Source organism: Passer domesticus, chromosome 3 (assembly GCF_036417665.1).
Source record: "Passer domesticus isolate bPasDom1 chromosome 3, bPasDom1.hap1, whole genome shotgun sequence".
Lineage (NCBI taxonomy): Eukaryota > Metazoa > Chordata > Aves > Passeriformes > Passeridae > Passer > Passer domesticus.
Window position 1 is genome coordinate 2732994 of NC_087476.1, and position 12757 is coordinate 2745750.

General features: G+C 40.9%; 1 protein-coding gene across 5 annotated transcripts in view; it reads right to left on the reverse strand.

Annotated features, from left to right (window-relative positions):
• The window catches only part of KIF13B (kinesin family member 13B), a 120207-nt gene that overhangs the window by 65800 nt on the left and 41650 nt on the right, over positions 1–12757 (reverse strand). For 2 of the 5 annotated variants that reach the window (XM_064411562.1, XM_064411560.1), the window contains exons 3-8: positions 6363–6375; positions 4834–4894; positions 3132–3224; positions 2364–2544; positions 1881–1968; positions 417–551 (exon numbers count right to left, since the gene is read on the reverse strand). In XM_064411562.1, the coding sequence (XP_064267632.1) occupies positions 417–551; positions 1881–1968; positions 2364–2544; positions 3132–3224; positions 4834–4894; positions 6363–6375 (571 nt within the window). Of the gene's footprint in view, positions 1–416; positions 552–1880; positions 1969–2363; positions 2545–3131; positions 3225–4833; positions 4895–6362; positions 6379–12757 lie in introns of those variants that run through there. The other 3 variants (XM_064411561.1, XM_064411559.1, XM_064411564.1) reach the window with 2 other exon arrangements.

The following is a 12757-nucleotide window of genomic DNA, read 5'->3' on the forward strand; positions in this document are numbered from 1 at the left end:
TATTGACATAATGTAGTTCACACACCCCTCCAAGGCATATTTATGTATAAGGAAGCATAAATCAAGATATTTGCAGCTTTAAATGCTTTTTCAATATTTAATATTTACACATAAAAGCATTAACGGCATACAATGCAAAATATTTAAAATCAGTATTTTTTTCAATTTAGAAAGTTGATAATTGATACAAATTTGCATTAATTTACACACCTGGTAATTTGTATCAATTTGCATTAAAGAACCACGGGAAGGGGATCACCAAAGGTACACTCAGGTGTATTTCTATTTTTCACCTATTTTATGTTTAGTACTACAAACTGCTGCTTCCAAAGAAGCATTTCTTTTCCTGTGAAATACATTAAAGCAAGAGACACATCCCAGCCTGACATTTGGACCTTGCAGCTGGATTTTCTTACCCCTGACTGCACATCATAGAGGGTGTGGGTGAGGATGATCTTGAAGACTGCGTGGGACCGACTGCTCTCCTCATTCATGTTGGTGGCAGCCACTGTCCGAGATTTGTTCCCCTCAGACATCAAGGACTCGATGTCCTAAATACAATTTTCACAGCCATGAGCATATCTGCATTGACATCCTTTTCAGTTACCTCCAAAAATCATCTCATCTTGGTAAAATACAACATTTTCTTGCTAAGCCTCCCGTTTGTTTATTCAGAAAAGTGTGATTAAAAAAAAAAAAATCAAAGTTATCCCTCCCTTTATAGCGTAGAAACTCCACAGTGTCATGACTCCACCCATTCCTCAACCTAGATATTAAATTATCAACAAAAATAATGCACCTGGCTGCACACAGCAACACTCAAAAGCAGAGACAGAAGTGAGGAACAGCAATTTGTGTTTGAACCCTGTCACATTTTAGCCTCAAGTTGTCGTGGTCTGAGGATCTGGAATAGTGACAGAAGGCTCACAGGTTTATAAAACAGAACCATGGTGAACAGGACATTATATTCCTCCATATTTTAACAATTTATTGAGTGCTTTGATCTGTTGTGATGCATGAGAAAGGTGCAGCTCCTCTGCTTTGGGGTTTCACAGCAATTGTGTAAAATAGTTAAAACCTTGGGGTCTTGGGCTAAACTTCTATTTCTGCATCTCTAGCTGGGTGATGCTAAAACAACTCAAATAAACAGTCAAACAAAGGATGACCACAGACCACTGACTCCAAATTCTGGATTACAAAAAGCTGCTGGGCAACATGGAAAGGCAAAGCATGAAATGTGTCCTGTCTTAGCAGAAACCACCACGGAGAGCTGGATGAACACCTGGAGAAACTGCAATTGCACTCTTTTCATGTTTTGGTTAAGCTGACAGATTCCATCCCATGTTTATCCATTTTCACCACAGTAAGTTAAAGCTCCTTTAAAAACAGGGCATTTTGTGAATGCAAATATAAACATTTACTGTCCTGCAAGCCAGTTTCATGTGATGCTCTCAAGTATTTGCTTGGTAAACAACCATTAGTTCATAATTCCAGCGTGTGCTACTGGGAAGGGAAATTACTGAGTAGAGCATGACAGGCAAAAAGTGACACAGTGGGGCACTGAGAGCCTGTCTCTGCTTAATCCTGGGCCTGTAATTAATCACAGAACATTTTCTCATGACAGTTTGCACTCATCTTAATGCTGAGAGGAAATCTCTTCCATTCAGCAGCTGAATTACTTCCAGAATTATTGAGCAGCACGAGATGAAGGGAGTTTCTGCCCTCAGCCCTGTTCTCCCCAGGGATCACAACACAACAATCTGCAGCTCTCTTGCTCTAATATTACTGATAAGGAGCATTCTGGTAGTTCTGTCCAGCTTAAGGGACAGCACCTGGTGTTTAGGATGTGAAGATAAGCCTTTCATAAAGTTGATCCTTACCTTGTAGCTAGCAACAGCTAGCTTGGATAGGCCATCTACGTAAGGGCCATAAACACTGTGTTCTCTAACCTTTAATGACTGACGGCTTCTGGTTGGGGGAAAAAAAAGGGATTTATAAGCACATGACTGACTTAAGACAACATTTACACAAAGTCCATTTCTCACTGACATATCTCAAACAGGATGGTCTCACAAACAGCCACTGAAGCACAGAGCAAGGGCCAGAATGCAAACACAAAAAAAGCTTCATAACACAGAAAAAGCTGACACAGACAGTGCTGTCACCTCACAAAAGGTACATTTACTCCAAGCTTTTAGTCTTGCTACTTTATTTTGATTTATAATGAGGAGATGCTGAGATCAGGAAGCAGCAAAAGCCATCCTAGGCAAATGTTTTAGATGGGATCCATTAATTCAAACTGGTTATGTAAAGGAAGAGTGTAGGACAAATACTGCAGTGCCATTCACACACAAATTCCGTACCCTTTGGGGTCAAGGAGATCTCTGACTTTCTCATTGTAAATCTCCATGTAGGATACTTCCACTTTGAAACTCTGCTCTTCATTTTCTTCTTTCTGTGCTCTTTCAAAGAGTCCACTGCAAAGTCTAGGGATTAATCCAGGCTGATCAGCAGTACCCATCATGGTGTAGGATTTTCCAGACCCTGTGTGAGGGAAGCTGTGATTAGAGAACATGCAACAAAGTTTCCTGCTGTGCACAATATTGATAGGAAATAAAAGAGGTTAATATTTTTGTTTCATTTCAGTAGAAGGTATTTGTTCTATTTTTTTGCCTTAAAGTAACCCAAACACCACTGAGCTAAAGGTTATTTTAATTAAAAGGAAAACAAGAAATTTGGTTCAGCGTGCAGGAGAACTTTTAGGCAGATACACCCTTGTTGTAGATGAGAAAACTCTCTGTATTACTCTTTACACATTACATTAAAATGACAATTCAAGTTTATTTTAAGCACAGAGGCAGAAAATCTGAGCAATGCTCTGAGCTCAAGGACAACCATGGTCATGCCAAAGATTATAACATGAAGTGTGAGAAATAAGGGTAGCCAGCAGCAACAAAACCTTGCTTCTCATCCTGCCCACCCCGTATCTGATGTTTCAAAAGAGGAAAACATTTCTTATCTACGTTAGAAGGTATTTCTCCTCAAACAATGTCACAAGAGCTGTGGAAAGAACCTCCAGCCAGAACACAACACCTTTGGAGGGAACACTTCTCCCTTACTCTGGGACTCACCCGTTTGCCCATAGGCAAAGATACAAGCGTTGTAGCCTTCAAAGGCATTCTGAAGAATATTCTCTCCAAGGCACTTGAAAACAACATCTTGACCTAGAAAACAGAACACACAAGCCAACATTGTTACACAGCAAGAGCTTTTTGTCCCTCGATTTGGATTTTTCTTTTAGGTAAAAGCTGTGAGGGTTTTCCTGCTGTTGCTGCCTAAATCAAATCCATCCTGGAAAGGAGCAGAAGATGTGCCCCAGATTTATGCTGCTGTAAAAATTAGGGGCTGGGATTATTATGGATATACCTGGAAGTGCTTAAAGCAAATATCCTATCAAGGTTCATACTCAGAAGTTTTATCAGCAGAGAATCTACAACCAAGTGCAGAATTTAATCCGCTGGGAAATGACACCTCCTCAAAATATACTCAAGCTGTACATTTTAATGACAGTCAGTTGATTTTAATCCAAGGGACTCAGCAGAGCACTGGAAAATTTTATATCACAAGGAGATTTTTGCAGAGAAGGAATCACAAGTATGTGGAAGATATGGATATTCACAGGGTATTTTGCACTGGCATAAAGTAAAGTGTAACGCTTATTTTGTAATTGAACTTTGAGCTTTTGGATCATTTTCCAAGCAGAGGAATGGAGGCTTAAAATATCTGGGTAGCAACTACTTGAACAAAATTTATTTTCAGAATTAATTTTACAACCAGAAAAACTCAAGTCCGAACAAGGCATGACAGAACTTTATGGACTGAAAAGTCCTCTCAAAAAATGTTCCTTTAAGCTCTTGCTTTCTCTCATTGAAGTTCCTCTCTTTACAGCCAAATCCATGCTAAATTCCCCATCAAGAGCACCAAGAGCTGTGCCAGGCTCAGCAGGAGTAACACCTCCACTGCATAACAGACCAAAATACCAGTTATATAGGCACCATCTTTAGTTTGAGAAACAAAATATGTATTATTCCTTTGTAATTTGTATGGCTGAAAGTGTCACATTTTTCTCAGTGCCTTTATTATCCATTAGTTATTTGTTAAAGAAATTAAAATTAAGAAGTGTATGCACCTTTGATTTTTCTTATGATTTTTATAAAATAAATGTTAACAAGTTCAACTGATCCCAAATTTAAAGGACAACGCCTATGAAAGGAATAAATTATAGGAGTGATAAGTCCAAATACAGTTCATATTTTACCATAAGTATATGCCAAAATGCATTATAACAATACACAGGCAACTTTTAACTGAATATATGACATGTTCTCACTAAAGCATCTGAATTCACATACACTTAAATGAAATTAGGCTTTTATTAATATTTTATTAGTATTTTTCTTGGGTTTTACTATGATGCCAAACTCCCATCAGCACTGAAAAACATGAAATTACATATAACAATGCTCCTCAAAATAAAAAAATGGGTTTGATGCATTCAAAACAGTATTTTAAATAAACTGATAAACAGGAGTAAAGCAACATTGTGCTGTGTTTCTCCACTCTCTGCACTGCAAAGGGGTGGCAGTGCCCATTGCTATTGTCATCTTTAGAGAAAAGAAACTGGAATGATTGAAGATTTTCCCTTTTTTGACAGCAGCCAGTCATAGAAGGGACAGCACTTTGTGCCATATGGCCTGTGCCCTGCAGCAAGGACTGTATTTTAATCAGATCATTCCCACTTGGAGACAGCCAAGCCACAGTAAATATTATTACCTGCGTATTTTTCTTTGACAGATTCATCCATAGACCAAAAGCAGTGATCATATGCAAACACCTGCAGGGAAACAACCAGGACACCTCAGAACAGCTGTTGCCAAATCCAACTTGTTATTGACATTCTGACATTCTGAACTCAACAGACATTCCCAGTGAATTCCTTCTTTTCCACGAGTTTGAAGCCTAAACAAAAACTTCATTTTCCTGTATGCTTTTATTTGTTCCTTGTTTCTATTTGCTCCTTTCTGTGCCAACTCAGTGGATGTCAAGGACCTCTCCATTTCTCCCTCCAAACCCATCCTTGCAATTCATTTTTCACCAGAGTTTCTCTTTAGCAAACTGACAGATGTCCTCTAGCTCTTTCTGCCTCCCATCTCCCCGTGCCTCTTGTCTGCATAAATTAAAAACAAGCCTTAGGGTAGGGAAGCTCTTTCCATACAAGAGGAGTATGTATTTATTTACATTCCATGACAAACCAAAGCAGCCACCAAAGTCTAATATTTGCAAATAATAACAGAAAGCAAATCAGTTTTATCATGAAAAGAGCAGCACTATAATATTTTTAATAGAAAACTTTCAATTTTGCCATAAATCCATTGTAAGGTCCACAGGCACTTTTCGTCCTGAAAGATGACCTGAAATAATACAATGTGTATTTTGGGACAGATGTTTGCAAAAACAGCTCCCCTGGGTATGTATCTGCAAGAAAAAATATTAATTAGGGTAATGTCTGACCTACATTCACACGGGTAAAATTCATTCTGTGGGATGTAGGAAAAGGGAAGTGCAATGTGGGGCTCTCTGGCTGTGGATTTCCCCTCTAAGCTTAATGGAAGCTGCTCTTTCCCCTTTGGATGTCCTGAATTGTTACACTGCTGACTACCAACATTTATAAAAATGCTTAACATAGCAAAATCCTTGAAATTTAAATAACTTATCTTCAAAAATACATTGTTTCCCCCCCCATACTACACTGATGTACCAGCATCAAGAGATAAAGTAGTTATTTTATATCCTCTAACTGAGGAAACAACAACTTGTGTATTAAAAATTAAGGTGCTATTTTTTTTTTTACTTTAAATTCACTTTACAGCTAAACTTATTATGAAAGCATCCCAAGCCTTCAGAACATTTAATAAAACATCACTGGCTGTATGAGCACATCCATGGAGCTGAACCCTGATCTGCCAGGGCAGAGTCTTCAGAACAAGAGCGAAGTCACGGGACCATAAAAACAAAATGAGTTTGCTTTAACACAAATACCAGAAAATGCTTTTAAAAAGCCCACAAAGAACAAATATCCTCCATTCAGAGTCTGCAGTGCTGAGTGTGGATGTTCTCATTTGTTCCTCTGACTCATTTCTTGGCACAGGCTGTACAGAGCATTTCTGCAGCAAGGAGATGCTTCGAGTGTCTTACTCAGCAGCTGATCAGCAACAGAGCTCTGCAAAATGCCTTTAATATCTGGATAACCCAAGAGTGAGCAAGTGATAGGACAACTCTCACACACTGATAAAAGCCCTTACCTTTGGGTGAGTTCTGCTGTTCCCCAATGCATCGGGAGTGGAAAGGATTTGGTACAAGATCAGGGGAAGAAAAAAACAAAGACAAAAGAAAAACAGTTAGTTGTTGTTTGTTAGTTGCTAGTTGTAGTGATTTCAGCTTAATTGTGCTATAATTACCCATTGGAATGCTGTATTAAAAGTACATTTCTCTCCTCAGATCTCTCCTTGCTTACAGATCCCAAGTCATTTTATAAACTCTTTCAGGGGCATGATTTGAGATGCTGCTCAGAGTTGATTTAAAATTCAAAGCCACTGATTTTCCTCATGCTGCATCTCTTCCTCATTCTCTCACAGGTTTATTTTTCTTGTGACACCTCTCCCTCTCTCTGGGTGTCACTGCCTCTTAAAAACAAAGTACCCAAGCAACGTAAAAATTTCCAAAACCACTTGTACAGGAACTTCAGGAGTGTTATTCAAGAGGAAATTTCAGAGTCCAGCCCCTGGGCTTGCCCAACCCAACTCTCTCTGGTTGCTGGGACAGCAGAGCAAACATTTGCTTCCCTAAAAGAATGAGCAGACAACAGCAATTCTTCTACTCTGTTATGTGCAGAATTTAAAAGTTTGGGGGGGGGGGGGTTGTTTGTTTGTTTTTAAGCAAGCACAAAATTTCTGGAGTGACCTTTAAAATACCAGCATGGCCCCAGTGGATGACTGCAGGTTATGCAGCCTCCCCACATCAGAGGCTGGAGAAAAGCAGTAAACACACAACAAGCCATGATATTCCCCTCGTCCTGGACCTTCCAAATGACATTAGGAAATTCTTGACATCAGCAACGAGTAAAGTCTTGTGACAAGCAACACTGATTTCTTTTGAACAGAGCAGGAGAAAGACATGGGAGCCACACAGGATTACCCTCAGAGCTCCTGCTGCTCACAGGGCTTGAGAAGCGAGTTTAGAAACGGCAATTTCTGAGCACTCTCTCAAAAACAATCATTTATTACACAAATCCATCACCTCTTTTTACTCCTGCCTGGATCTGCTGTATCTGTTTGACAGAACAGGAACGACAGGCACTTGGGAGAGCAGGATGATTATTTAAGTCAAGGTCAGCCCGTGTCACGGGGTCATCCAAGTCAGCAATGACAACATGACCCCTTTTCCTCTGCCATCTGGCTTAGCTGAAATAAAGGCTCTCCCAAAGTCCTGGCAGCCAGCTTGGTGTGGACTCTAGGCTGTTGCTCATGGGATTTTATTGAGGGAATCTCCTTCTCTGGGGCTTTGATCCAGACAGAGGAGACTCCAGAGAGCCCCTCTGGATCCCCCTCAAAGAGACACAGGAGCATTTTCATGGCTTTCTGTGCTCTGAAATGCTCATGGAGAATTTTCCTGCAGGATTTCACTGGAAACTGCCTTTAGGAAAGCTCTGCTCACAGGGCACGTTAATTAGTATTCCTACAAAAACCTTCTCCTTGTAAAACAAAGGGAGCAGCAAGCCTGGATTCAGAGTCTGAGTTTAGCACTCAGAGATGTGACACCGCCCTGCTCATATTCCCCAATTCCAAGGCAGGATTATATTGCAACAACCCAGCTGATCTGCCCAGCCCTCAATATAGGGCATATTATTGAGTATTTGGGTTAAAGCAGCCATAAGGATATAATCTGAGAAGTTCTATCACAGATACAATTTTAAGATGATGGATTACACAGGACTATGTATCATCAAGCTTAACTTAAGACCTTTAGTCTGAGCTAAGTATCTCATTTTCTGAGGGGCTGCACAAACACACAGACCCAGGTCTTGGGTCTTGCTTAATCCAAACATGAGGGAACAGAATCCCCACAAAACACAGGGACACAGCACAGCTACACAGAGCTGCAGCCTGTGTGATGTACCTCTGACCACAAAGAGAATAAATGGGACAAATGTTTCCCCAAGGAAAGCATTAAGGGTGCAGCCTGCATCACATACATTGTGCTGTGAACATATGAGCCCATTAATGCTGCAGCTGCGTGCTGGGCCCAGAAAACCATAAAAAGATTTTTAGCTTGATGCAAAATCCCTTGGGAATTGAATAGATGGGGAAATAGAGCACCCACAGCAGCCTGGTTGGCTGTAAGGACAGACTGGGAGTGCTGGGTGCTCACACCCAAGTGCTCCTGTCCATCCCAGAGGTGAGGAAAAGGTAAAATACCAAGAACAGCACCACCCACACAGCAGGGAAGGATCTCCTACAACAAAACATGACAGGAACACGTGCCAAGAACAGGGAGGTGACATTCCCCCCTCTGCTCTTGTCAAACCCCACCTGGAAACTGCACACAGTTCTGGTGTCCCCAGCATGGGAAGGACATGGAACTGGTGGAGCAAGGCCAGAGGAGGCCACAAGGTTCATAAGAGGACTGGAGCACCTCCCCTAAGGAGACAGGCTGGGGAATTTTGGGCTGTTCAGCCTGGAAAAGGTTGTGTGGAGACCTCACAGCTCCTTCCAGTGTTGGAAGGGTGACAGGGAAGCTGGAGAGGGACTGTTCATCAGGAACTGCAGTGACAGGACAAGGCAGAATGGGTTCAAACTGGAAGAGGGGAAATTTAGGTTGAGATATCTGGAAGGAATTGCTCCCCATGAGGGTGGGGAGGCCCTGGCACAGAGAAGCTTCCAGGGATGAAGCAGCCACAGCTCCTCTGGGCAACCTGTGCCAGGGCCTCACCACCCTCACAGCCAGGAATTCCTTCCCAAATTCCCATCTATCCCTGCCCTCTGGGGAGATGGGAATGTGGGACACATTCCCTGTGTCCTGTCCCTCCATCCCTTGTCCCAAGTCCCTCTCCATCCCCAAGGATGCTGCCATTCCGAGGTGCAGAGAGCTCCTTGGTCAACAGCCAAAAATTCACATCTATCTCAGATACAGCAGAAGCATCCGAGGCAGGGAGGGAAATCTTATCTTTCAGCCACTGAAGGATGTCACTGAGATGCTTCCAGCTACTTGTTTTCACTTGTATCCAGTCTGACAGGAATTCGCCAACTCCCTTCTTTTATCTCTTCTCAGTTCAATGTCAAACAGAAGTAGAGGGAATCTAATGCATCTAATTTAATTCTAAAATTAAAAAAGGAGGAAGACTACTCCAAAACAACATCCTACATTTAACAGTATTTTATATGCTGCAATAAATTGTAACAAGATGATCTTTAAGGTCTTTTCCAACTCAAATAATTTGGTGATACCATGAATATATATGCTGTCTTGAGAGTGAATGAAGACATGGAGCTTGAGTAATAATTTATGTTTAAACTATCTCTTACATAGTATAAATGTGTCCTGATCAGCCTCTTGATCAGGACACACTTGTTTTTCTGTAAGAATTCTGGTGGTTCCATAGATCTTAAGCACAATGTAAAAATATGAATAAAATCAGAGCAGGTCCCAGCTGAGACCATCAGTGCATGTGCAATACCACTACTGCTTCAGTTTTTTAACAGAATAATTAAATTACATATTCAAACACAATAAACTGTTCAACCATAATTAATAGTGGCATTTTAGTAACACCCAGTTTTTCTGTGCTCAAAAGGGGGGAAGGAAGGTTTAGTAAGCCTAAGTGTATTTCAGATTGTGCAAATGTTGAAGGGGAAAACACCCCAGCAAAGGAGCAGAGGTGAACCCTGGCTGGGGAGAGGAGAGCAGAGCTCAGCCCTTATCTCTCCTGTCTGGCTGACCCCCCAGCTCTGAGATAACAGCCAGCTGGCAAATCAGCACATGCTCTAAATCAGTCACAGCACATCTCCCTTCTTGTCTAAATCAGAAACTGGCAGATGGGGCAAAGGGAGGAGAAAGGTGGGAGGTGGCAAGGCAGGAAGCAGGGGGAAAAGCTCCAGAAGCTCTAGGACAGGAACTGACATGCCAGGCATGGGGTTTCTTCTCAGTATTTTTTTAAAAAAAAAGAACATTTCCTGTGGCAACAGCAACTGCAACAACATCCAAACTGTACATTTGAGTGATGCTGCCAAGTGGCACAAGGCTATGCTGGATTTATGGAATTGAAACATAACATTTGTCATTTTTAGAAGCTTCTGGACTAGCAAAATGTAATACAAATTTGAGGGTTAGAAAAAAAGAGAGGCAACAATTACAACTACGAATCAAGAAAGTCTCAGCAAATCTCTCCAGAAATTCTTATTGCTTTCCACTTTCAATCTTCCATAACCATTACAAAAACAACCAGATCAAATTCCAGTGTAATTAGTACTATTTTATACCCTTCAAGCAGAAACTGTCCAGCATAAACTCTAGAAAGCAGCTAAAAATGCAACTAGAAAAACAAACTAATGGAGAAAAATTCCTTGGGGTTTACAAGTGAAAAGGTGTCACTGTCTCCCAGAGATCACTCTGTAAGGCCACATCTTTATGTTCCCATCTGGCTTAAAAAAATATTATTATTAAAAATAAAGTTGACATAATGTGTAACAGTAATTTACTCTTTGGATGCAGTCATTCTGGAATTCTAGGATTTTATTATTAAGTTGTAGCAGGTAGAAGCTGTACAATAACTATCCTAGGTTCTGACGGGCACAACAGCATCATTTACCAATATTTCCTGAAATCAAAGAACTAAAATTACATTGGGCAGAGTCTGTCATCCCCTCAAATCTTTCCTTCCTTTCTTTCCTTGGCTAAGTATGACTCAAAATAGCACTGGTATGAAAAACCCTGAAGCACAATTTCTTTTGTGGTTGCTTGTCTCAATTTGAAAAGACAGGTGTCTGCTAAGGGAGGCAGGAAGTTCCCTTGAAATGGAGAATGTAAACCCCCTCCCTCTGAATTATTAAAATTTTGAAATTAAGAGCTTCTTAGGTAAAGATATGGGAGTAGGAATAACAGTTTTTATTTTGGAAAATAATTAAAATAGAAATGCAGTAATACAAAACAACACTGACAGATTCAGAATAGGACCTGACACCCTGTTGGTAGTAGTCTGATTAATTGGTGGCTGCAGTCTTTTTGGAGTGATAGATGTTGTTCTGTTGGAGCAGTGATCCTGTAGAAGGGTGGAGTTTTCTTCTTAAGGTCTAGTGGTGGTGTAGATGAGCCTGGTCTTTTTCTGGGAATTTAGTGGAAAGGAAAGTTTTTCTTTTGGGAATCTAGTGGAAAAGGCTGCTGTGGTGCTCCAAACCTCAGATTATATCCAAGTAGGAATGCTTGGCTCCTCCCCTTGGGTGGAGCATCTCCCAATGGGATGATGGAATTTTATCAGTCATTCAGTGACACTCACTGCCATTAACAGAAGATATTTCCCAGAGGAAGGATGGGTTGTGGACAAGATAAATAAAACTGTCCAATGAACAGAAGATAACTGTCCCACCTCTAACAGATGGGAATAGAACACACATCCCTGCCACATCTTGCAACCTAAGACACTTCTGTACAGTGTTTTATGGAATCCCAGAATGGTGTGTGCTGGAAGGGACCTTGAAGATCATCCTGTTGCAATCCTGTGCCCCTGGCAGTGATGCCTTCCACTGGAAGGAAAGGTGTTTTCCCTTGTTCCTCCTCATTCACCTGCCATGAGCTTCCCTACTCAAACACAGCAGAGCCAGGAGCACCAAACATCCCATTCCCAGCACCTCAGCACAGAGCTTTGCCAAGCAAATGACACTGTGTTTGAAGAGCAGTGGGTCAGAACATAATGGATTTCATGGACTGAAGGGTTCCTCAAGAAAACTCATCCTTCAAACAAGGCTTTTGGGTCTTGAAGGTGTTTGGGTACTGAGCAGACCACCCAGGGAATGTGATCAGTCCCGAGGCTGCCAGAGCTCCAGCAGTGCAAAAGGAAGATCTTGGATTAGTTTAAAGTTTAGGAGCCCAGTTATCTTTCTGAAGCAGATCCTTTAATCGTAGCTCATGTGGGGTTTTGGGGTTTTTTTTCCTTTCTGAATAAAGGACTCAGAACAAACTATTTTGAAGAGCCAGCACTGCAATGGTCAGAGTTTTATTGTTTAAATTTCAGCTGCAGAATTTCTTTTATGGCATAAAAAGTGCCAATCAATGGTGAAATAAAATAGATTTAATGATTTTACTGACAGAGACGTAACTGACAGGGAGCAGTATGACAGCAGATAACAAAAATCGGAATTCTTTGAGAAGCTGTTTCCTCTCCTGTGTATCACACAAATACAACTTGCAATCCATTTTGCTGTTGCCAGGTACATACAATGAGAGAAAAAGTCAACTAAATAAATCTGATCACTTCAAGCTTATCCTATGATACTTAGAAATCCATTTTCACAGAATATTTCAGATTGTAAAGTGCTTGAGGTTGTTGGGTTTCACAATTGTTTAATGGTTTATAAATATTTTTACCCCATTTTTACATGCAGGCTAAGTGGTATCAAAATGCTGAGGCCCACAAACTCCAATTTTT